This window comes from Gorilla gorilla, chromosome 22, assembly GCF_029281585.2.
Source record: "Gorilla gorilla gorilla isolate KB3781 chromosome 22, NHGRI_mGorGor1-v2.1_pri, whole genome shotgun sequence".
In the NCBI taxonomy this organism is placed as follows: Eukaryota; Metazoa; Chordata; class Mammalia; order Primates; family Hominidae; genus Gorilla; species Gorilla gorilla.
In genome coordinates this window covers 46,974,900-47,000,650 of record NC_073246.2, presented here as the reverse complement: position 1 = coordinate 47,000,650, position 25,751 = coordinate 46,974,900, and the positions used below count along the sequence as shown (strand labels likewise).

General features: G+C 46.8%; 1 protein-coding gene across 13 annotated transcripts in view; it reads right to left on the bottom strand.

Annotated features, from left to right (window-relative positions):
• The window catches only part of ADARB1 (adenosine deaminase RNA specific B1), a 161,286-nt gene that overhangs the window by 86,015 nt on the left and 49,520 nt on the right, over nucleotides 1–25,751 (bottom strand). For 4 of the 13 annotated variants that reach the window (XM_063702627.1, XM_063702630.1, XM_063702628.1 and 1 more), the window contains exon 1: nucleotides 1,490–1,511. The exons of 1 other annotated variant lie outside the window; for it this stretch is intronic. Coding sequence is in view for 4 of the 12 variants with exons in the window: in XM_031005171.3 (XP_030861031.1) it covers nucleotides 9,690–9,726 (37 nt within the window). In the remaining 8 variants the exon portion in view is untranslated. Of the gene's footprint in view, nucleotides 1–39; nucleotides 111–1,489; nucleotides 1,575–9,689; nucleotides 9,808–10,350; nucleotides 10,453–15,460; nucleotides 15,632–25,751 lie in introns of those variants that run through there. 8 more of the 13 variants (XM_031005171.3, XM_055373731.2, XM_031005174.3 and 5 more) reach the window with 5 other exon arrangements.

Genomic DNA, 25,751 nt, shown 5'->3' with positions numbered 1-25,751 from the left:
CATATTAATTCATTTTGTAGTCATTTCACATGAAGTTACCAGAGTTGAAGTAATGCCCTCACAACGTAGCTATGGTTCTCTTCCTTTTTCTTCCCATTTCTTTCTTCTACCTTTAGGATTATTGAAGAGAAACATAAAAATACAATGTCTGATTCATGAGAGTCCAGAAATTCAAAGCAGAATAGCAACGATTTACTGTATCAGGTATGGTTTCTATGATGATTAATCTGACAGTTTACAATTTTAATAAGATACCTTAAAGCTCTTTTTTTCCCAACTTTAAAAGTTCATCAATTTCTGACTTCAGCTGCCATGTCTTTGTAAGCTAATAACTGTTTAATTCTAGGAGAATGTCACAAATAGCCATACACCACTTAGCATCTGACATTCCTGGTATCTAATTAATTTTATTTTTATCTATGTCCTCAGAGTAAAGTTCTAAAATTTAATGTTCCCAGAATATTAATTTAGGAAAACTCTTAAAAGCATTTTTCTACTCTTATAAGAAGGGGAAATATGAGTTTATTAGAATTCTAAAATCTCTATGAGAGTAATTTACTCATTATTTACATAAAATCAACACACGGGAAATTGTAACATTACTTAACGTAATATTAAAGTACCTCAGAAATGTCTGTCAATAAGAAAAGTAGCAAATATTCATTCATCTAACTATTTACTGAGCATCTACTATGTACCAGTACTGTCCTAAATGCCTGAGATACATCAGTGAACAAAGACGTTAACATCTGCTTTCCTGGAGCTTATGTTCTAATAAGGAAAAAAAAAGACAACTGACAGTGGGGACAATGGGGGTCATAAAAGATTAACTGCCATCAAGTGTCAGGGGACAACAGTGCCTGTTACTCTAGGACGATGGCTGGATGTGGGAGGGCATAGTGGTGATGCCATTGCAGAAAAGACTGCAACAAGGTGGTGAGGAAGCTGGACGTAAGACAGCTGGGAAGAGTGAAGAAAGGAAGATGGAAGGTTCTAGGTAGCCGCAGCACCTGAAACCGCCCAGGAACAGCCAGGCAGCCAGACTGACAGCAGCACAGTTAACAGAGAGTGAGAGGAGACGGAGGCCCAGCGGCTCTGCACATGGGACCTCCTGGGCCACAGTGAGGACACGGCAGTCATATGGCAGCAAGAGACTGTGGCAGCATCTTGGACACAGGCTTTAATCTAGTTCTGACCTAGTTTTAAAAGGAACACTCAGGCCAGAGTAGGGGACAGGGGCACAAGAGGCACGTCCTGAAGGCACCGCCCACAGGCCTCCTGGCTGCCATGTGGGATAGAAAAGAAAGGATAGGCCACCTTCAGCCTGAGAGCCTGGAAGGAAGGAGCTGCTGAGATGGGAAGATTATGGCAAGGCAAGGGAATGAGAATTTGGATGTCTTAAGTTGTGGATGTCTATAGATGCCTGAGAGAAGATGCTGCTGGACTTGGGGTCTGAGTTTGGACAGCAGAGGGAAGGTGTGGGACTCACCTGCAGAGGTGATGCTGGGTGCAATTCCTGAGTGAGGAGCACAGTGCCAGGAGGTTAGGAGAGGAAGAAGCAGGGAGCCAGGAAGGGCACCTGCCGAAGCAGAGGGCACAGGAGAAGTCGGTTGAGCGATGGCCACCTGCCAATCACTACACATGCATTTGCTCATTTAAATGTCATCAAATCTCAGTAAAGGAGACTGAGGTTTCAGAGCAGCAGCCGGGACACGGCTGCTACTTGTTTTACAAGCATCACAGATGCCGTTCGAGCTTTGGCCTTTGTGGGTGGGGCCTGCAGCTGTGCAGCATGGCCATGGTTTTGGTAAAGCAGTAACCAGCACAGAGTCACGAGCTGGTCCCCCTGGTCAAAGCCCTGCTCCCTCTTCTATCAGCCAAGGGCCTTAGGCAATTTCTTACCTTCTGGGCCCCTCAGATCCCCCTGCAAAACACATGACGGAGCCAGGCCACACCCCTGATTTCATGGGGGGACCAAGCAAGGATGCCGCTTAGGCCGCAGCAGCTGCACACCCAGTAGGCAGATCCCACACGGCTCCCACCACCTCATGGGGAGCAGCCTGGCAGCCAGCTGGGCTGAGTCACTGCCCAAGGTCACATGGTGGCCATGTGCTAGGATCCACTCCAAATCCAGAGCTCTTCAACCTGGGGACCCACACTCCACCCCGCTACAATGCTGCCCAGTTAAAGAAAAAACACAACTACTTATTTTCTCAATTAAGATTCCTTACAATATTAAGTCAAATAACATATTTCTTTACATAAACACATTTCTGTTTTCTGAATGAGAATGGTTTCAAACAGAACAGACTAAGTATAACTTTCAGTCTACTTGCAACATTCCTCTACCTCTTCAAACAAATGAATTCAATTAAGCTTTTTCCATTGGCTTTAAAGGTGACTTTACCAGGCAACTTAGGGTTAAAAATCAAAGTCTACACTTCTCAAATGAGTATAGCGGGTGTTCGATTTGAAAAACAAAAAGAAGGCAGGAGCCCCAAAAAAGGAGACACTTGAATTGAGCGACCTTAATTAGCTGCAGTAGCATAAAGTGGCTTAAAGCAAGCAAGCACCCACAGACAGTGACCAAGGGTGGCTCAGGTAACCCAGGGGTAGACAAGGTGACCCAGAGTGGCCAAGGTGGCCCAGGGGTGGGTAAGGACACCCAGAGGTGGCTACAGTGGCCCAGGGGTGGCTAAGTGACCCACAAACAGCTAAGCTGACCATGAGTGACTAAGGTTGAGAGGGTGGCTAAGGTGACCCACAAATGGCTAAGGTGATCCTGGGGTAGCTAAGGTGACTCACTGGTGGCTGAGGTAACCCACAGGTGGCTAAGGTGGCCCTGGGATGGCTAAGGAGACCCTGGGATGCTAAGGTGACCCTGTGGTGGCTGAAGGGACCCACGGGTGGTGAAGGTGGCCCACAGGTAGCTCAGGTGGTACTATGCTAGCAGCAGAGGACAACTCAAACCTAGGAGGACTATCATCATTGAAGGACAGCTCCATCCCCATTTACAGACTCTGGGAAACTTTTTAAATTCTTATGAGCTCTGAATATAAATTTGATACTAAACTGGAACATACATTGACAGGTATTTCTTTAAAGATTCTTAGGCATTATTTAAAAATAATACTTTCTATAACTGGCTACTAAAAATAAAACAGAATGGCAATCCTTTGAAATATATTCTGTAAAACCGCTACTACATATTTAGATCATGAGAGTATAGGCTAATTTTTTGCATTTTAACATAATTATTACCTATTTGGAATATTAAGCTTAAAACAATAGAATCATAAAATTATGTTACACAAAGACTACACAGCAAAGTAACAACTTTTTTTTTTTGAGACAGGGTCTCGCTCTGTCGCCCAGGCTGGAGTGCAGTGGCACAATCTCGGCTCATTGCCACCTGTCTCCTGGGATCAAGCAATTCTCCCACCTCAGCCTCTCGAGTAGCTGGGACTACAGGCATGTGCCACCACGCCTGGCTGATTTATTTTTACTTTTATTTTTTGTACAGACAGGGTTTCACCATGTTACCCAGACTGGTCTCAAACTCCTGGGCTTAAGCAATCCTCCTGTCTCAGCCTCCCAAAGTTCTAGGATTATAGGCTTGAGCCACCACACCCGGCCACAATTTTTAGAATTGCAAAAGATGTACAAAACTTCTCATTCCATAACACAATCAGCCCCTTCCGCAGACTTAATTTATTATATCAAATTTATAAATTACTTGATCAAATTTTATTTACAATTCAGATCACTCACTGAATTAAACCAGCTATAAGTATTCCATCTCATTGCCTCACAAGTCCTCTAAATGGTAAAAATAACGCCAGGGAACAGAAAGTTTTCCGAAGGAAACTGGCTTCTGGACGCACACTGGAATGCACACACACATACACTCACGCACACACGCACAGATGGTGTAAAGACAGGAGGTTTGTCCTGGTGGCCACCGCTCAGAACGCCACTGAGCCTCCTCCACTGAGTCTTAGAAGCGGCCCTACAGCACCATCTGCTGTTCTGCAGAGGTCACTCAACGCTCCACACCACAGCAACCAAGCCAGGAGCCACCCAGAAGCTACAAGGCATGGGCTGCCAGGGGCGGACCTGTACCTCACAGCCTGGTCTAGGTGCTCTGCTGAATACAAACCATCTGACGGGACATCAACATCAGACAAGGTCGCCCTGGGCCCTGATGGGTAGGACATCTGCACGGGGTAAGAGGAAACTTTTTGGGGTAAGAATATTCTCTACCTCAGCTGCTTGGTGGTGTGGCACTGGCATACATTTGTCAGAATATATTAGAGTGCACACTTTAGAAGAATAATTTTTGGCTGGGTTGAGGTGGGTGGATCACCCGAGGTCAGGAGTTTGAGACTAGCCTGGCCAACATGGCAACACCCCGTCTCTACTAAAAATACAAAATTAGCCGGGCGTGGTGGCGGGCGCCTGTAATCCCAGCTACTAGGGAGGCTGAGGCAGGAGAATCGCTTGAGCCTGGAAGGCAGAGGTTGCAGTGAGTAGAGATCATGCCATTGCACTCCAGCCTGGGTGACAAGAGCGAAACTCTGTATCAAAAAAAAAAAAAAAAAAGAGTTTTATTGTCTGTACATTTTACCTCAGTAAATCCAATTTTTAAAAAATCAAGAGATCCCAGAAGAAAACAAATTCTATAAGAAAGGTAAGTCTCAATTTGAAATAAAATAGAAAATACACATATTTCAAGAAGAATGAATTAAATGGGTTCCAAGAAACAGAATGAATAAGCTGGAAAAGGCTGGCGATAGCATAAGAAAGGCAGTGGTCCCTCTCAACAAGAGGACACGGAGAGGCAGAAGTGCTGATGCTCAGGGCCCACGGGCGCACGCAGCCCCACACTACCACTCACCACGCTCGCCGCGCGTGGGGCACCTTCCCTGCCCCACCTGACAGAGGAGGAAGCTGAGCAGGGGAGTTGAGACACTTGCTCGACCGCTGGATCCAAACTCAACTCCATTCCCCACTCTGCTCTACCACTCCATGCCAGGCAAGAATATGGGAAAAAGAGAAAACGGAGCCAAAAAATCAAGGAAACCAGGAGAAAGAGAAAACGGAACCAAAAAAATCAAGGAAATCAGGAAAAAGAGAAAACAGAACCAAAAAATCAAGTATACCAAATCCAAGTATAAAGCAAATTAAACTGTGGCATGACTTTCAGCAATCGTCATAATAATATAAGTGCCATTTATGAATTTGGAACTTTGATTGAACCAAGGTTACAGAACAGAAGAAGTTTTCTACTTTGGTAACACAGAAGACAAACAAGGCTGGGCGCGGTGACTCACGCCTGTAATCCCAGCACAGTGGGAGGCTGAGGTGGGTGGATCACCTGAGCCCAGGAGTTCAAGACCAGCCTGGGCAACACAGCAAAACCCCGTCTCTACAAAAACTACAAAAATTAGCCAGGCGTGGTGGCATGCGCCTGTAGTCTCAGCTACTCAGGAGGCTGAGGCAGGAGAATCGCTTGAACCCCAGAGGCGGAGCTTGCAGTGAGCCAAGATTGTGCCACTGCACTCCAGCCTAGGCAACAGAGCGAGACTCTGTCTTAAAAAAAAAAAAAAAGAAGAAGACAACAAACTGACAGAGGTCAGACAAACCGACACCACCGAGGAGGTGAGGGCCAGATAAGTGCTTCTGCTGCCTTCCACGCGGGAAACTGAGAGGCCGCCCAGCGCCCACAGGCCACGAGCACATGGGCCACTCACTCTCTAGGATGACCAGCAGGGGGCGTGGCTTCAGGCTTGGTAAGCTGATCCAGTGCTCGTGCTGGAGCCCTTTCCCCTACCCCTCTACCAAGGGTGCCACAAAAATGAAAGGGCTCATTTTCTGTCTCTTTTGTGACTAAAGTTGGCCACAAAACACACTTCTGGCCAAGGAGAAAGACACAGTTCTGGTGAAAGACAGGTGAAAATATGCTAAGGGCTTCCACAATGTCTCTGACAAAAGGAAGACAAGAGCTCCACGGCCTGCTCCTTCTCAGTTGTTCCTGCCTTAAACACAGAAGTGATGTCTAAAGCTGCTGCTGCTGTACTGCAGCTATACTCACCCAGAGCCCTAAGATAGCTGAACTCTGGACTAGCTCTAGCAAACTCCTCCCTCTGGATTACTTACGACATAAGAAGTGTGTATATACATCCAAGGTGTGTAAGATACTGTGAGTCATGCTGTGACCTTCACCCAGAATCAATCCTAAATGATACAAGAAAAGAAGGTTGGAGAAACGTCAGGGAGCTAAATCGTCCTCCACGTGAACTAACAGTGCACAGTTAATGTCTAAAGTTCATAAATCAAACAATAGCAAGTGCAGGATGCAGCCCTTTCTCTTGGTTAAGCTCCTATTATGTTGCATCTCTGTCACTTATAGCCAATCCTAATACTAATTAATATAGAAATACAAATATCTAAAATGCATTTTAAAAAATCAGTGATGCCACTGAGGAGGGCAAGAGCTATACTCTTATCGCTCCTCATCAAAAGCCCTTCTAAGTTTGAGGGCATCACTCCCATAGAAATTGAAATTAAGCACAGGTCTGCCCTTTTCCTGCCCCCAGCAGGCCCAGCCTCTCCTTCCCCTCCAGCCCACCAGGCTTCTGGAGTCATATCCAGAGCCCCTCCTGCCTGGGGTGCCCACCTCCCATGCCATCTGCCTGGAAAACACACCCAGCTTTCCAGACTTGCTGCAACCCTACATCCATGAACTCTCCTGCCCTGCCTCCTGGGCACACCTCCTTCCATCCCCACTTTCCTCACAGTGCCACCATCATCACAGGCTTCCTCCCCTTCACACGCAGCGGGCAGACACTGTATCTGAACCCTCAGTGCCTCAATCAGGGGCAAGGCAGAGGCCAAGCTCCATCACTGAACGCAGACATCCTCACACCGTCCACTGAAGAGACCTCAAATGTTTTCTTTTAAATCGGATTGATGGGCCTTCACACATCAGGGCACTGTTGGTCACTAAAGCACAAAGCTCCTGCCACACCCGAAGGGCCACCCACGTACCCTCAGACCAAGGAAGGGCAGCCAAGGGGCAGGAATGGCCAAGAGCCCCATCCCCACCACCAGCATGGCGATGGCGTAGGTTAAGAAGGGGGTCAGCAGTCATCAGTCTTCCAGAACTCTCCACATATCAGGATCACAAGCGGCTGCAGGCTGGAACCTCAGCCTCCAGCACCTTACACGGGGGAATCTGCTCACAAGAGGGAGCTGCTGTGTCACTCCGAGTCCCTCCATGCAGAAAAAGCCTTTGGGAAATACTGAACAGAAGTAAATTCAGATTGTCCTGGATCTACACATGAATCTTCTCACTTCCTGCCTTTTACACACACACCAGTCTTCAAGGTCTGGATTCATTACTTTTAGTTTAGTCAAGCTCAGAGCACAGCAAAGCTAAAAGAAAATTACCAATTTCTAAGAACTTCAGATATTTATGATTTTACACCCAACAGTGTGTATTTTGTTAAATTCTTATCTATTCAAGTCATACTTCTGTGGTTAATTGTGTACTTCTTCAGAACCTTAAAGCCACATATAAACTGGGAATCCAACCACTTCTTAGGAATTTTTTTAACTTGATGCTGTTTAAACCAAGCTTTACTCAGATTATTTTTTAAGTAGAAAACAATCCCAAGTCACAAACTCCCTTGTTCCACACCTACCTACCAGTGTCCCTGGCCCCTGTGGACACCAGCTGGGGGCGGGCTTCTCCCTGCAGCGCACACACCAAGCAACCTGGGGGAGAGCGGCAGGGTGCCTCCTCTGGGTGCGGGAACACCCCTGCTCTCCCAGCAGCCGCTGGCTGGTGGGGCAGCTCTACTGTTTTCTGCCCCCCGCCAGCTGTCACCACAGGACTGGTCTGTCCCCACATTTGTCCCCAGGCCTCAGTCAGTGCCTCCCCACAGGGGCTCAGTACATGTTTGTTGTTAAAGGAATGACTCTCTCTTGAGCGCTGCTACAGGTTCTGAAACATGGTGCCGGGCATAGCAAACATCACGACTCCACAGCCCACTTCACAAGCAGCAGTTCCACTTGTCTGCACCACTTGACGTTATTTTCCCTAAATCTGGTGTATCTGTAGTTCTTCCCTGTCATCTCAGCTTAGGCTGAGGCCCCAGGTCTGAGGAAGAAGAATCCTAAGGGTCCACATGTTTTTAAGAGCAGGGTCTCCCCGCCCATCATGTAGAGCTTGCTGGAAGCCTGGAAAGCCTGCCTTGCCGTCCCTCACTCATTCCCGCACAAGGGCACCTGACAGGAGGCCAGAACTGGAGCTCAGAGACAGTGGACCTGTCCTAAGAGAGCGAGTCCTCACAGCAGCTGGCCACCAAGAAGGGGAGGGAGTTCGTGGTCCTCCACTCCTTCCCCTGGTTTTACTCCCCTCCCTCCGATCCCTCTGATCCCTCCCACCCCCATGGGCCCGGGGACACCACAGGACGAACACAGGCGCATATGACTCACATTGTGTCCCTGCTCTGATGCTGCCTAGTCCCGTGGCTGCTGGCGGCCTCTAAAATTAGAAGGGTCTTTGGAAAGGGGCTGTGCATGGTCAGATTTTCAGGACAGCACTCAGCTTCACCCACCCCCATTCACAGAGGACCCACCGGGGAGGGTGAGGGGCAGCACAGTCTCCACTGGGCCCACCTGCAGTCCAGGACCACAGGACCCACGGAGGGCCCTCTTGACTGTGGCCACACCTTTCTGCTGACATTCTACACTTCGTATGTTTTTTTTTCCAATTTCTCTAATACATTTTGAAATGTGGATGGCAGACTTGTCAGTTCCAGAAAGGCTTTCTCGCACTCTGCCTTCATCTTCTGAGGCCTCACTTTGCTTTTCGACCTAAATTAGGTCCTGTCTCTTCTAGTCTTTCCGCTTCATTAGGGGCTACTCTGTCCATCTACCGCTCACGGTTTTGAGGTCACCAACTCAGGACCCCGTATCTGCATGCACTGACAGGCAGGCAGCACACAGTGGTCCTGCTGAAAGCAGCAGTTTGGTCTTTTCCTCTTAAATCACTGAGTCCTCTGAGATTCCCTGGAAGGAGATATTCTCCACCTGTTTATGGTTTTAACTCCCGTCGGTATGCAGCCACACTAAGGGGTGCCGGGAGGATGCAGACAGCTGACAGTTGTTCTCATTCTGGCAGGCTGGTCAGCACACGGAGTGTGGAGGCCTCTGCCAAGGAACAGGGCGGAGGGCTCTCTCTGCCCTGTGGGTTTGAATGCAGCCAAAGCATCTTGGGATCTGGAAATCCTACCCAGCACACAGTCCTCCATGAGACCTTCCAATTCCAGAATTAGTAGAACTGGCAATCCAGACAAGGCCCCACCAGCAAGCAGGCCCCTTAGAGCAAGGTCTGCCCATTTCTATAAACCTTTGGCTTTGCAGACCACTTATGGTCTCTGTTGCAGATTCTTCCTTTTCTGTTTGTTTTATAACTCCTTAAAAATGTAAAAACCATCCTTAGCTTTCAGGTCCCAGAATCTGCTCACAGGCTACAGCCTGCCAGTCCCTGCCCCAGGAGACCCACCTGGGCATCTGCAGAGGTGGCTCTGCCCAGGCAGCAGGGGACTCACCCAGCTGTCAACGGCAGCCAGGGGTGTGGTGCTGGGTGCCCCTGACCACAAATGCCATCACCCACTGACCTGGCTGGCAAGGCGTCTTCATCCTCGGGATCTTCATCACTCATGGGCCTGGCCTCTAGGGGGTCCTCAATGCTCGCTGGGTGAATGAACGTGTGCTCATTGGCCATTTCAATTTCATCTTGTGTAAAAAAAAAAAAAAAATCTGTGCAAGTCTTTTGCTCCAAATTCTACTGTACTGCCTTGTCCATAGGGATCTGTAGGATTCTTCATGTACTATGGACCCTGAACACTAAGCCACGCCTCTGTCAGGCATATGCCTCTGCTGGGCACACACACCTCTGCCAGGTGCACACACCCATGTCAGACACACACACACGTCAGGCACACACACCCCGAGTGTACGTACCCCTGCTGGGCGCTCACACACCCATGTCAGACACACTCCTGTCAGGTGCACACACCCATCGGGCACACACACCCGTCAGGCACACACACCACTGTCGGGCACACACCCCTGTTGGGCGCACACACCACTGTCGGGCACACAGCCCCGTCGGGCGCACACACCACTGTCGGGCACACAGCCCCGTCAGGCGCACACACCACTGTCGGGCACACACACCACTGTCGGGCACACAGCCGGCGGGCGCACACACCACTGTTGGGCATACACCCATCGGTCGCACACACCGTCGGGCACACACCTCTTTCAGGTACACACCTGTCAGGTACAGGTAAGACAAATTCTTTTCTCAGTCAGTGCAGTGTTAGCATCCTGCCCCTGGGGTACACACCTTGTACACTCCCCTGCCTTGCAGGCGGTAGGAACTGTGAACATGATGGGATATAGTGTTACATAAGGCAAAGGTGAAGGGATATTACAGATGCAATTAAGGCATCTCATCAGCTGACTGAGTTCATCAAAAGGGAGATTTTCCTGGGTGGGCCTGGCCTGATCAGGTAAACCCCTGAAGGATGAGAGAAGTCAGAGAGGAAAGGAAGAGGGGAGACCCTGCCTATACGCCTTGAGAGGCAAACTGCCATGCTGGGAAGAGGGCCACAGGGCAGGGGCTATGAGCAGTCTCCAGGAGCCAAGTGCCACAGGCCTAAGGCCACAAGGAACTGAGCTCTGCCAAGAGCCAGTGGGCCTGAAGAGGACCCTCAGTCAGAAGCAACGGCAGCCCCTGCTCAATACAGGCACCTTAACTACTGACACTTCAAGGAACAGAATCAGGGGCTCAGGCTTCTGAACAGAGGCTGACACCCCTTCGACAACTGTCCGATTCCACCAGGGAAATGAGCCGGGCTCACCAGGGCTTTGCGCCCAGAAGCACATGACTGTGAAACTTGACAGATGAGCCAACACCCAGCAGACAGGAAGGAAGGAAGACTGGAGGAGCTGGCAGGGAAACGCTGACTGTGGCTTTGGAAGATTGTCAGTATTCTCTTTTATGGTGTATTTTCTAATGTGCGCTCAAAGAAGCCCCTTCTCTTTCTTCTTCGTCTATCTCTAGCCCTAAATCCAGTAGACTCTGCTTTCAAAGCTGAAATAAAACACTCTCTAGGTAACATCTTACTCTCCTGAACTTTCGGAATTCAGGAACACTCATGCTAAGACACTTTACTCTTCCTGACAATGGAGTTTACTGCATAGGTTCAGTAAGAATTTGTCCTCCTTTTTACTTGGATGTAACTGGACAAAAAAAATGTGCCACCAACCCCACATCTGGAGTGTCACATCTGAAAGTGAATCCCTCACATCCCCTAAGCCCACCCACAGGAAGGATCTGTGCTCTGGGGAGCCAGTGCCCACCCAGCCCCCACAGGGTAGCAGGCCTGGTCCCTGTTCTATAACTTATGGGGGCCCAGAAAATTGTGAGGGCCTCAAGTTAAAGAAATTCAACATTTTTAAAAACTATGGGCAAAACCTGGTGTGGATACATTTCTTGGGTCTGGCTTCCCAGTTCCAGGGTAGAAGAACAAATAAAAGCAATCTTAAAACTCTCTGGAATGACAGAGGCTACTGGAAAAGCCATCTTAGTTCCTCACAAAGCTTCAGACAGAAATGAATCCTCTGACCTGGCCAGCTGCTCTCCCACTGCCGACCTTCCAATAGGATGCCACATGCCTGAGCACCCCTGAGCTGATGCGAATCAATCAGGCCCAACACCACACTGACAGCTTCCTGGTGACAGGGGTCATGCCAGAAAAGCACATTCAGAGACTTCTCATTCTTGGCCAAATTTTTACTTTAAAATTTCAGTAATCTTTTGGAATATTTAGATACTAAAACATCACCTTTGCTCAGTTGGTTATTTTAGTCAATAAATTACTTTGAAGGAAGAAAAATGTCAAGTTTTTGTCACAATATCTGAGGATCCAGAATTAGCGTCCTTACAATAATGTGCTTCATTCGAAGGCCCTCATTGGCCTGACCACCCACCCGGACTGCCCATCTCGAGAACCTCCACACAGAGAAGAGCCCCGCAGAGGCTTGCGGAGCTCTGCGCCAGGACACCGCCAGGCACCAGGACAGAGGTCAGCACACAGGACACCCCAGGGAGGGCACCTCCACGCTGTGTAAGCCTTGAATGACGGCTCTTTCCTTCTGGCCCCAAGAGCCCCTCTGAAAAGTGCCAGCCCCTAAAGACGCAGCTGCCTCTTGGCACCGGGCTCCATGCCCCTCCTCACTTCTCCTTTCAGTCAAGGCTTCGAGAGAACTTTAGTTCCTGACCACTCGGTCAGGCAGCCACACCACACTGTGCACAGAGCAGGAGGCGGCAGCGATGCCCGGTGGTAGCAACAGGTAGCAACATGAGAAGTGGCTTAGGCATCATAGTGATATGGACACTCCTAAACCTCCTGGAGGGAGCAGGGCCACCCCGGAAACAAAGAACTGTCCTGTACAAAAGGACTTCCATGCAGGTGGAAAGGCTGCTCATAATTCTCTAAGCCCAGCCCAGCTGAGTTTTGGATTGACACAATGCATTTTTCTATACTTTTAACATACACTCAATGTTCCAGAAATACAGAGACTACCTAGAGACAGAGAAGACTGAACACTGCTTCCTTCAGGGTTGACCATTTCAGAAAGTAATGCCACTCAGCTCTATTGCTTATGGTTTTCAGGTCACCAGCTCAGTACCTACCCCACACCTGCCTGCACTGACAGGCCCACACCACTCAGTGATCCGAGTGAAAGCAGCAGTGCCTAAATGTCCATACAGTGGCATAGAAAAGTATTTTACTATGTATCTTCAGTTTCTCTTTATATTACATTTCAGCATGACACTGCTTTTTAACATTATATGGCTATAATTATATAACGTAATATCTTTTGTGAACCTCATTTTAAAATAAAAAGATGAGTTAATAAATATTTGTTACAAAAAGAAGATGTGGTGTGGGGTGGCAATGAGAAAGACTGAGAAAGCTTTCCAGGCTTCAACAGGAGTCAAGGTTTCCCGAAGCCCTCCTCAGCAATTCCTCTTGCGCAGGGGAATTACTATAGGAATTCTATCTATTGTATCCCCCCAAGATGTTCCAGCCTCAGAAGATAATCTCATGTATAAAAACACAAGAAATAACTTCAGTCTTTTCAAGCAAAAAGAAAGGCAGAAACAGTGAGTCTGCCTGAAACTAAAAATAACTCCCCACAGCCCTGCAGTGCAACCTGTGGCTACATGGCACAGACAGCACTAAGGCAGGACCCGGGAGGGAGGCGCAGAGGGAAACCAGACGGTGCAGTGAGGCTGAGGACGGCCGTGCTTCCGAAGATGTTCCAGCCAAAATCTTTCATGCTTATTTATTTTTATTTAAACCACCCTGAAAAGGGAAAAGAATAACATGCCAAACTGTTTGCTGCCGAAATTAGCTCTTATTTTAGGAAAGAAAGGAAATACACGATTTCTATTTGCAGCTAACATTTAGCAACACAGAATCAGGAGGAGGAGATATGACTCATCATGTCGTAATATTTTATAATTTCCAGCTCTTCAGTTTTGCTTTCTCAGCACATGCTTTAGATATCTCCTTCTGGCCTGATTATTTTTTCTATGCTTTTAAGAACAATTTATTGGTGCAAAGGATTATAAATAATTCATTTCTCCAATGCACAGTTATATTATATAAAAATACTTGCTATTTCACACATATGGCATAATTAATGCAATGTTTTACTTCTATGGCATGTTAAAAATAGGTAGTCACAAATCGACACTTAACTTAGCAATATTAAACCACAATGTCTCTTTCAGACTCATTCCAACTCTGGGATCCTCATTCTTTCAATAACCTCTGGTTACAGAGAAGCTGATTTCCTACCACTAATTAAGCTAGAAGAAGCGCTGTGGCTGAAAATAAAATTCCATCCCACAGCACAAGCCATGATAAATGTGACCTGATTTTGACCTTCCCATACTTGGACTGCCTGTGTACTCCCCCCAAAAAAAAGCATCGGTTGAAGATAAAGCCTCCTTTAAACGTCTCGCTAGGGAACCAGTTACCTGAAATTCCTGACATTTACAGACAGAAATGGCAAGCAGGACCTTTGCTGGCACAAACTCAAAACCCAGTAGTCAGACATGGGCGTGTCTCTACTCCCCAAAGACGGTGTCCCCCCTAGGCTCCCAGCCACTCTCATCCATCCACGCTCACGCCCTGGTGACCGCCCCCTACCCATGGCTCTGCACCAGCCACTCCCATTTGTCCACACTCGCGCCCCAGTGACCGCTCCCTCCCCACAGCTCTGCATGCCATCCCGAACTCCCAGGCGGGAGCACGGCTGTGTCCAGTGAGTGGCTCACATGAGAGCTGCCAAGCGAGCGCCTGGTCCCTGCCATGCCCAGAGGGCATCTGAGGCCCAGTGGGCGCTCGTCAGTATCCACAGAGCAAATGGACACAGGAGCACACCCGCATTCCTCCAGCCAGCAGCAGCCCTCTGACACCTTCTCTTTCCCCTCATCTCATCTGAACCCATGAAAAAGCTTCCCTGGAAACGTACAACTGGACTTCCTGAGTTAGTCACTCAGCTGCTCATAAGTAAATTAATCTGACACCATACTAATTTTACTGGGATTTTAGTATTTGTCACAACTTCTCTCAAAAGCAGACGCTGAATCATGAGACAGTCGCCAAAAATAAGTACTAAAGAAATGTTCTTCTTTTTTTTTTTTTTGAGAGAGAGTCTTGCTCTGTCACCCAGGCTGGAATGCAACGGCATGATCTCAGCTCACTGCAGCCTCTGCCTCCCGGGTTCAAGCGATTCTCCTGCCTCAGTCTCCCGAGGCTGGGACTACAAGCGTGCAACATCACACCTGGCTAATTTTTGTATTTTTGGTAGAGATGGGGTTTTGTCACGTTGGCCAGGCTGGTCTCAAACTCCTGGCCTCAAGTAATCTGCCTGCCTCAGCCTCCCAATGTGCTGGGATTACAGGAAAATTTTCTTTTAATTACTCCTAAGAAAATAATAATTGATGGTAAAAGGCTTTCACCAAGTCTAGTGCCTGGCATGAAGCACTGACTCAATAAATGGTGAACTGACCCCAAAGAGGACAGCAAGTGCCACACATGCCACTGGAGGGCAGCAGGTGCCACACACGCCACTGGAGGGCAGCAGGCACCACCCCAGAACCAGCAGGAGGGACTCATGGGTGAGCTAAGGCTGCAGTAAGATTAGAAATCAACCAACAGTAACAGATCATCTGTGCCAGGAAGTATTCAATAAAGCATCTTTCAAAGGCAAGCCAAAAGGCTTAATTAAGCAGTTTATATCAAGAAAAAGGCATTTCTACCAGTCAGATTTGATCAGATCTTTACAGGTTTTTACTCACCTTGAAATTTTTCTAGCTTTATGTCTGCTCTGATCCCAAGGCAGCTTCCTTCGGTGCGAGTGGACTGAGAGAGTATCACAGCAGGACCGAAGTAAGCAGAACTCCGCACTTAGCCAGTGTGTCTCCTTCAGTCGCCCTTAAGCTCTCCATGCCAGCCTGAAAGGCTCCACTCTGTGTAACAGAGAGATTCGGTAACTTCACACTTGTCTGATTCAGTATCAAAAGCTTTGTCACCATTTCAGAAGTGAACTCTATAACAATAAATACTCTCCATGAAAAGTCTTCTAAATACGAATTTAAGTTATTTTAAATGTATTCTTCCGAATCTGTAAAGGGGATATGCGCAATCCATCACGTCTCCGTCCGTCTGCCTGCAGCAGGTAGAGGCATCTGCGACAGATGGAGCCACATCGTTGCCGGTCCAACATCTCGGCATCAGCGGCACCAGGCCACACACTGAGGACTGGAGTCTCAGGCAGAATCTCACACGTACTCATCTTTTTTACAATTCAATATGCACACACCCCTACACATGCACACATGTGAATGTGAGTCCAGATACAGAGACGCACCATCCCTGCACGTGCTCTGCCCGGGTTTGGAAGCTACAGGCTACCTCTGCTTCTGAAGCAGAGGTTGTGAAACAGTATCTCCATCTCGTTTCTGCTCTGTGTGAAAGCGTTTTCAACCAGCAAGCCATTAGAGAAAATGTTTCAACATGCTAATATAATTATAAAACCTCAATATGAAGTATTAAAGTTTTCTTCCTGAAAAGCAAACTGATATCCAAAAGAAGGGGAAGTCTGCAATGGGTTTCTCCATTGCAGAGTTCCAAAGAGAAGTCTCTGGGAGGTGTGTCCAGGGGTGAGCGGGTTTCTGAGTGGGAACCTGGAGGAAGGAGGTGAAGTGTGGGATAAGGTGCGTGTGAAAGTGGCTCGACTCTCGCTATGCAGACTTGGCCAGGCCATCACAATGCGTTCCTGCTGCCCCGGTCGCTGCTGCAGTCCTCAGAGGAGATTGGAGGCTACCTTCCAAACCTCCCACCTGTGACCAGCTGACATTCATCTAGAACACACGTCAGCTCGTCTGCTGGGACAGACCTAAGACACAGAGACAAGCTCACCTGTGTCCTGCACTAGCACCATCAAGTCAAATGGGCTGTCACTGAAAATGCTCTATCAGCCTGGAATTACAGGTCACGGAGTCATCCTGTCCAGCACAGAGAATGAGGGCCACATGTCCAGAACTGTCCCCACTATCAATGACCCCCATCATCACCACACCAGATTCAAGCTCCCAAATCACCCTCCCCAGCGGTCCCAATCACCATGCCTGGGTGGAGAGTGTCAAGAAGTGCAAGGACGTTGGCCTCTGACCTTCAGCGTTGCCTCCACTCAGTCCGAATCCAGCTCCACCACAGCCCCTCCCCAGTGGGCAGAGAGCAAGGGCCCCGAGTGAGCATGAGCTGAACAAGCTTCTCTGGAGATGGCACCTAGCCCCTCCCTCAATCCAAAGAGCCACAAAGAAGTAAAATCCATTCTAGAAGCTTTACACACCAAAAAGTCCACCGCCTAAACAGACAAAGAAAAACACAGCAGAAAGGACATGAAACCAAGATTTACAGAACTGGGTTCTAGTGCCCACATCATGTCCCACCAACTCTGCAAGCCTGGCCAAGAAATCTGACCTCCCTGGGCCGTCTGCAGGATGGGAAACTGCATGGGAAGCCCAGCCACTTAGAGGAGGGGCAGGTGATATGCAGGGTGGGTTTTGGAAGCTGCAAAGTCTAAACATCAAGTGTGAGAATGGTTGCCTCCCATTTGAGTACACTCATACCAACTGAGGTAAAACTGCCATACTTGCCAGGAGTATTGCAAGGGGTTTCAGGAAAAGCATGGCTTCCAGGAAAGAGGGGTCCAGGCCACCACCCTAGACCGCAGCCTTGCAGCCGTGTGACTTGAACAGTGACTCAGCCCCTTCCAGGCTTGCTCCTATGAGGACAGGATGAGGACACAAGGAACACCCGCCGCAGATGGTGCCGTGAGGATTAAATGGAGGAACAGATGTAGAGTGCTTGGCCCCGTGACTAAGATCACAGTAGGGGCGCAATAAAAGATGGTCAAAAACACCGGAGTCTTTTTGTCATGGAGGGAGTGGAGAGGAGCAGGTGACAGAGACAGCAGACAGCGGCTGAAAAAACAAAACAGTGGCGAGATGGAAGATCTGCACAATTAACAAGCTGCACGGCGGTCACATGCAAGACGCTGCTCCTAACAGTGCATCATACATCAGCTCCTCAAGGACACATGAGCCACTTCTAAAAATAGACCATATCCCAGCCATAAAGAAAATCTCAACATATTTCAAGTGGCTGAAATCAGACAGAGCTCATCCTCTGATCATAATACAATGAGCCTAGAAATTAATAACCCAAGTGTAACTAGAAAGTCCCCCTATGTTTGAGAGTTAAGCAATACACTTCTAAATCATCCATAGACAAAAGAAAATAATCACAGTAGAAAACAGAAAATACTTAGAACTTAAAACTAGAAAAGATTATGTACAGAATTGTGTGGCACACAGATAAAGCAGTACATCAGAGGGACCTTTATAGCTCAGTGCTCAAGCTAGAATAGGAGTAAAAAAATTAAAGAGTGCCTACCTGAACAAGTCAGGGAGAGAAGAACAAAGTAAGCTCAAAGAAAACAGAAAAAGGGAACTAGTAAGAAATTCAACCTGTGTTAATTACATATAACGGCAGGTACACAAAGATAAACATTGGTTCTTTGAAAAGACAATGCAGTGAACCAGTGATCTCTGGCAAGACTCATGGAAACACAGAAAGGGAACACAAGAGAAAAAGCCCAAATTAACCAGCCTTGGAATTGAATTGGAGGGCAGGAAGACCTGACGGCCACAATGTGACTCTCCTGTCCTTGTGTGGGAAGATCTTACTTCCCCCAATGAGTCCCGGCAGGCGGGTGACTGCTCTGGCCCATTGAACGCAGCAGGCGTGGTACTGCCAGGTCCAGACCAGCACCTGAAGAGGATGCCAGCTTCCACCTCCTATTTCTGGGAACACTGTCTCTGGGGAGCCAACTCAGATGCTCTGAAGAGATCACAGGGGCTACATGCAGAGAAAGATGTCTAGCCAGCCCCAGGCAGGAGCCAGCCACCTCACTGAAGAAGCCTTCTCATACAGGACATTGAGAAGAACCAAGAAAGCCACAGCCGACAGCCAGAAGCAGAGCTCCAGACACTCAGGCTACCCGGCTGAGCATTAATAAAGTGATTGTTGTTTATGTCACTAAGTTAGGAATGGGTCATCAGGCAGCAAGAGAAACCAAAATGGAATTATCACTTAAACTCTGACAACACTAAAAATATAGTAAGAGGCTTTATAAACTTTATTCCAAAAAGCTTGTAAGCTTAGGTTAAATGAAGAAACTCCAAGAGAAATATAACTTACTAGGCTGGGTGCGGTAGCTCATGCCTGTCATCCCAGCACTCTGGGAGGCTGAGGCAGGTAGATCACTTGAGCCCAGGAGTTCAAGACAAGCCTGAGCAACATAGCAAAACCATCTGTACTAAAAATACAAAAATTAGCCAGGTGTAGTAACACATGCCTGTCATCCCAGCTACTTCGGAGGCTGAGGTGTGAGAAATCACCTGAGCCTGAATGGTCGAGGCTGCAGTGAGCTGAGATTGCACCACTGCACTCCGGCCTAGGCAACCAGAGTGAGACCCTGTCACACACACACACACACACACACACACCACCATTTAAAAAGAAAAGAAATACAACTTATTAACACTAACTCAGGAGGAAACAGAAAATCTGACAAAACTACAAACATTAAAGAATTAGAAGCCAGATGCAGTGGCTCATGCATGGAATCCCAGCACTTTGGGAGGCCGAGGCAGGCAGACTGCTTGAGCCCAGGAATTCAAGATCAGTCCTGGCAACATAGTGAGACCTTGTCTCTACAAAAAAAAAAAAAAAAAAATTAGCCAGGTGTGGTGGCGTGCGCCTGTAGTCACAGCTACTCAGAAGGCTGAGGCAGGAGGATCGTCTGAGCCCAGGAGGCAGAGGCTGCAGTGAGCCGAAATTGCACCATCACACTCTAGAGCCTGGGAGACAGAGTGAGACCTTGTCTCAAGAAAAAGAAAAGAGAAGAAAAGGGAAGGAAGGAAGGAATGCAGGGAGGGAGGGATGGATTATAGTCAGTAAACAAAAATCATCCTGGAAAGAACACTCCATGCCTAGATGGCTTCTCTAGAAAGTGAATCCAACACTCAACAAGACACTTCTGTGAAGATGAAAAGGAAGCAGTAAGTCAATCTTACAAATACAGTGTAAACATCCTATACAAAATGTGATCACACTCAATCCAATAATATGTTTTAAAGCAATCAATCAAACATGATTAAGATGAATTTATGATGGGAATGCAAACATGATTTAATGTATGAAAATTGATTTATGTAATCCACTTCATTAATAAATCAAGACAAACACAAAAGAATATACTGATGACTCCCCTTGGATAAAGTTCCATCACAGGCAAAACTGAACTACATTGATTGGGGATGCATTCTTACATGGTAAAATTAAGAAGAAAAGGACAGTATTATTTCAAAATATAGGATATTACCAAACACAGCGGCTCACACTTATAATCTCAGCACTCTGGGAGACCAAGGCAGGAGGATCACGTGAGGCCAGGAGTTCAAGATCAGCCTAGGCAACACATGGAAACCCCATCTCTACAAAAAATTAAAAACTCAGCGAGGCATGCTGTTGTGCGCCTGTGGTGTCAGCTGCTCAGCAGGCTAAGGCAGGAGGACTGCTTGAGCCTGGGAGTTCAAGGCTGCAGTGAGCCATAATCCTGCCACTGCACTCCAGCCTGAGTGACAGAGTGAGACACCGTCTCAAAAACAAACAAAAAGGCCAGCACAATGGCTCACACCTGTAAGCCCAGCACTTTGGGAGACAGAGGCGGAAGGATCGCTTGAGCCCAAGAGTTCAAGAACAGCCTGGGCAACACAGGGACACACCATCTCTACAAAAAGTAAACAAAATTAGCCAGGAGTGGTGGCTCATGTCTGTAATCCCAACTGCTCTGGAAGCTGCAGTGGGAGGATCACCTATGCCTAGGAAGTTGAGACTGCAGAGAACTGTGATCACACCACTGCATTCTGGCCTGGGCCACAGAGCAAAACATTGTCTCAAAATAATCATAATTATAATTAATTATACACACACACACACACACACACGTAGTATATATTAGATGTGTCATATGGATGAGGGGAGTTATCATCAGGGAGGAGCATGAAGGAAACTGTGAGGTACACAGTGTCTATTTAACCTGGGTGAGAGTTACATGGACATGCAATTAAAATTATTCTCTTATATATGTGTCCATGTTCATGAAAGGTATCTCACAATAAAAATGTACTAGAAAACAAATAATCAGGCAACAGAACAAAAAAAAATGCCAGCAATGACAACTGATTTCATACAGTACTATCAATAACAATGGGACCAAGTAGCTGCTGTATGATCAACCATATGAAACAACTAACCAACCACTGCAACCAGCTGTCTGCCTGCCACGGTCTCAGATAAGAGCTAAGGAACCACAGGTGCAGAAGAGTTAGGAGATTATGCGAAAAGGCAACTAGAAACTTTATATTCCTCACACAAAAAAGAGAGACTGAGGAGACTACGTTCAAGGAGATCGTGGTCGGAGGTGCTAAGAGGCAAGCTCACAAGCTACGGCCAAGAGTTTCAACCTGCGCCGTTTTCTCCATTTGCCTTGAGCCATCCTGCGAAACTGGTGGGGAGTGAGCCACCCGAAAGGGTGGATGGGGAAAGGGAAGTACTGTGGGACAGGCAGCTCTGCATGTCTCCCACCTCCGCCCACTGACATGCCAGGGGCCAGCAGCTCAGCTTCAACCCCAGCACCACCACCTTTCCAGAGCTTTCTCTGGGTGACTGCTCCTAATCGCAGGAAATCCTCTTCTGAAAGTAGCATGACTCCAAATTCGTCAAGCTGAAGGGGTTTCCACAATGGGTTTATACCCCACTATCTCCTAACAAAGGGAAATGCCAGTGCCACAGCAATGCTATGAAAAGAGGGACCACTGAGGATTTAACACGCCTTGTACCAACAGCAAGTACACTGCAAGTTGTATTAAAACACATTTATCATTCACAGCACTTGATGGATTTGCTGTACCAGTAATAATCATGTTGATTAAATGAAGCAATTGTTTCCTTTTAAAGTGATATTTATCATTATAATTTAATTAGACTGTGGAAATTGGGGCTCTGCTCTGCCAAAAACTAAGTACTCTCATTTTCTACCTTGCATAAAGCCAAGACTATGCACGGGTGTGCAGTTAAACAAATATGGGCAACTGATGAGATTTCACTATTTCGAGACAGTAATTACTTCAGGAAGTACAGAGGCATGATATGCTCGTGGCAAGTAAAGTACAGGTCAAGAGAAAGTAATCAACTGGACGCTGCTACGGCAAAGAAGCCTTCTTCCTAATTTTTGACAGTAGCTGCCATTTGAAGTGCTTTATTAGTCCTAAGAATTAGTAGCAACAATGGGGAACAAAAAGTTGATGGCCTGAGAGGAGGGGATACAGCTGGGGAAACAGCCTTGAACATGCTGGAAAAGTCAAACACACCATATACGAACAGAAAACAACGGCTAAAGGAGATACAAACAGTAAACAGGTAAACTAAGAATGACCAATTGGACTTGGCAGGACAGGGAAGCAGAGACACCCTCCAGAAATAATAGCTATAATGACTAACGCTAAAAGCTCAGTGGACAGGTTTTAGCAGCATATTAGACACAGTTAAAGAGAAAATGGCCAAACTGGGCAGTAGAACTGAAGCAATAACCCAGAAAGCAGTGCAGAGACACACGAGAGACAGAAAGTACCAAAAGCATGGGAGCTCTCACAGAAACAGATTCGGCCAACTAACCCGCAGCAGAATAAATATAAATAAGCATGAACCCAGACACAGCACAGAGAAATGACGCGGGAGCACAGGGGGACAGTCAGGCTGAGAGTGGATGCCCAGGGCCCAGGGAAGAGACCAGTAGTGGAGCAGGATGAGATCTTCAATGTGCAGATGGGAAAGTAAACTCTCCACCTAACAACAGTCTTTCCACAATAAGAATAAAGATGTTTTCACACAAATCACACCTGAGATAGTTAATCCTAAGGGACACATTCCAGAAGAACTGTGCTCTTGTAGACAAAGAATATGTAGCAAAAAAGAGTGGCTATAAAAGGAAGCAGCATGTGAAAGCACTGGCTGAATAAAGGAAAAGCACAAAGCTTACACATACCGTTCCATCGAACAAAAAACAGGGAACATCCCCAACTCGTTTTACGAGACCAGTATAATCTCGGTAGTAAAATCTGTCAAGAATGTGCCAGACATGAACTATCAGCGGCTTTTACAAATGTAGACACAAAAATCATAACAAAATTAGCACATTTAAATCCAGGGACATATAAAAGACAGTAGGTCACACCTGAGTTGAATACACACATACCAAGAATACACAGCTGGCTTCAGATGTGAGAATCAATCAACGCACTGAACAGCGACATTTCTATTCAAGGGTTCTTTAACTTAGATTTCTCAATCATTCAAACTGGTATTTTTGTAAATTTCCATTAGTAGAATAAACCTCACACTGTTCTCAAAATATACACTACCTGTGGAAGATAAAAAAATGGAGGATGAAGAAAGCTGATAAAATGAAAACAAACATTGTTGCCAATAATGAAAGTAAAGGCCCAGCACACATAGCTTCTCCACATTCCTGCCCTTTCTGGAGGAAGACAATAAGCTTGGAAGTTGCCCCCAGAGCAATGCGGCGGCAGGGGTGGTGTCCTCAGAGGGTCCTAGTGTGTCCGGGATAAGGCCATCATGAACAGAACCAAAGAAGGCAAAAGGGAGACATCTGGCCTTCGCAGGCTTCCTTAGCGTGTTTTCCACACCTGTGAGGATCCTGAGCGAGTGCCAGGAGGAGACGGAAGAAGTGCGGCTTCACACTCCTCTCCAGAGCAGGCATTCAATCAACAGTTAACGAATGGGCTTCAGGAAAACAATGAAAAGTGTGAAATCATATATGAAACGATGCGCTCATATGCACAGATGAATTTTTCTAGCGAAAATGTAAATGGATTTAATCAGATATTCAAAAGAACCCAATACCCCACAAGCGTGCCAACATCTGACATGCAAACTTATCCGTGCGGTAGAGGCCAAAGACAGCCCTCACCATGGGCTGTGAGATGACCCAAAACCCAATCCTTTCTTTGGCACTTAACCAACAAAATTTCATAGCCTTTCTTTTCTCAGTGCAACTAAGGGCTAGTCCATGGTAACCTACGAAGTGAATTACTACGGGGCACTAAAATTTAAGATTTATAACCTAAACCTGAGGTGTTAGTAGATTTTATAGAGGTCTAGTTCAGTATCAAGAAGGGAGGCTCCTGTGCAGAGCTGCAAAGCTTGGTAATGCGCCCACGTGGGGGCCACAAAGTCCTCATCCTCAGAAAGAGCATTTCGTGCGTTACCAATGACAGCTTTATTTATAATGGGTTTCAATTACCAACATTCTTGCTTTTATCATCTCAATGTCGGTTTTCTCATTTTCACAGCAGTTTAATGCGGGCTGTCTGGGTACCACGATGACAATTCATAGTTTCAGGAGCCATAATTTTTCAACAACTTATAAGTATCCTAAGTCATCTCTGTCTTTATTTCGAAACAGATGTATAGAACCTTCCCTAAATTCTGATGCAGCAGTAACATTTTATTTGTTGGTGATGTGCTGATTAAGAGTATATGAAATTTAACTAACTTGCAACACACCATCAAGGCAAGTGTAACAAAGTTACCCAGCTATTTTTAAGTTTATGGCCACACTCTTACATAGTAAAGAACAACACGTCTCATGAGAACTTATGTATCAAAAGTACCTAAACTGTTTCATTTAATTTCATCCCGACTCTTTGATAATGTTGAGCGATATTTCCACTGGAGAGCAAGAACAGCTACTGGTAAAGGTGACCAAGGCACTAATTTTGCCACTGAGAGTGATCTAAAAAGGCTTTTAGGCTAGGCACAGTGGTGTGCTCAGCACTTTGGGAGGCCAAGGTGGTAGGATGGCTTGAGCCTAGGAGTTCGAGACCAGTCTGGGCAACATGGCAAGACCCCACCTCTACAAAAAATTTAAAAATTAATCAGTCAATGTGGCACGTGACTGTGGTCCAAGCTACTCAAGAGGCTGATAACAGGAGTACTGCTTGAGCCCAGAAGGTGGAGGCTGCAGTGAGCCACGATCACACTACTGCACTTCACCCTGGGTGACAGAGCGAGACCCTGCCTCTAAATTAATTAATTAAAAGGGCTTTTAATTAAAAATGGTGATAAAGTACACCATATCTTCTCTCCATTCTTCCCAGAGCTCTGTTAAAATGTCAGAAAAGGTACTTTTTGGTGGTGAATGAACCATAATAGTGCATGGTGCTAAAAATTTACAGAGGGATTTAGCAGAACACAAGAAAGCCTGCCAGGGCTTTTAGGGCATAAGGCAGATGAAAGCAGGTTGATGCGAAAGAGCAGAGGAAACTGCAGAGCAAGACAACAGAGGTGAGGGGTCTTCCTAAGAAGCAGGAGCCATAGGGAATGCTTTTATTCCTGGGCTAAAACCTGAGAATTGCTCTCCAAAGAAAGCCTGAGGTTTTCTAAGGGGTGATCCCAATATGGGCACGCGGGCTGGAAGAGAAGCAGATCCGGGTTTAGGGTAACGAAAAATCAAACCGTCAGGACATGAAGCCCAGGGAGGGAGAGAAGGAGAGAGTAGAGATGTTTACCTGCAGTAGAACAAGGATCAAACAGATATCCAACTTCTCATTAACAACACTAGACTCTGGAAAATAATACAGAATATTTTCTGATTTCAAAAGGAAAATTATACGATCCTAGAATTCTAGACCCTACCAAATTATCAATAAGTATGAGAACAAAGTAATTGCATGTTTGAACATTACGTGCAAAAACCCAAGAAGTCTGTCAGCCATCCATTCTATAAGGAAGTGGATTAAGGAGGTGCTCCAGCAAAACAAAAATAGAATCCAAGAAACCAACACCATGGGATAGGAGAAACCATGGCAACTGAGGCAGCTAGAAACAGCGGACACCTAAAGAGAAACTGGGAGTTCCATCTGAATATTCTCCTTT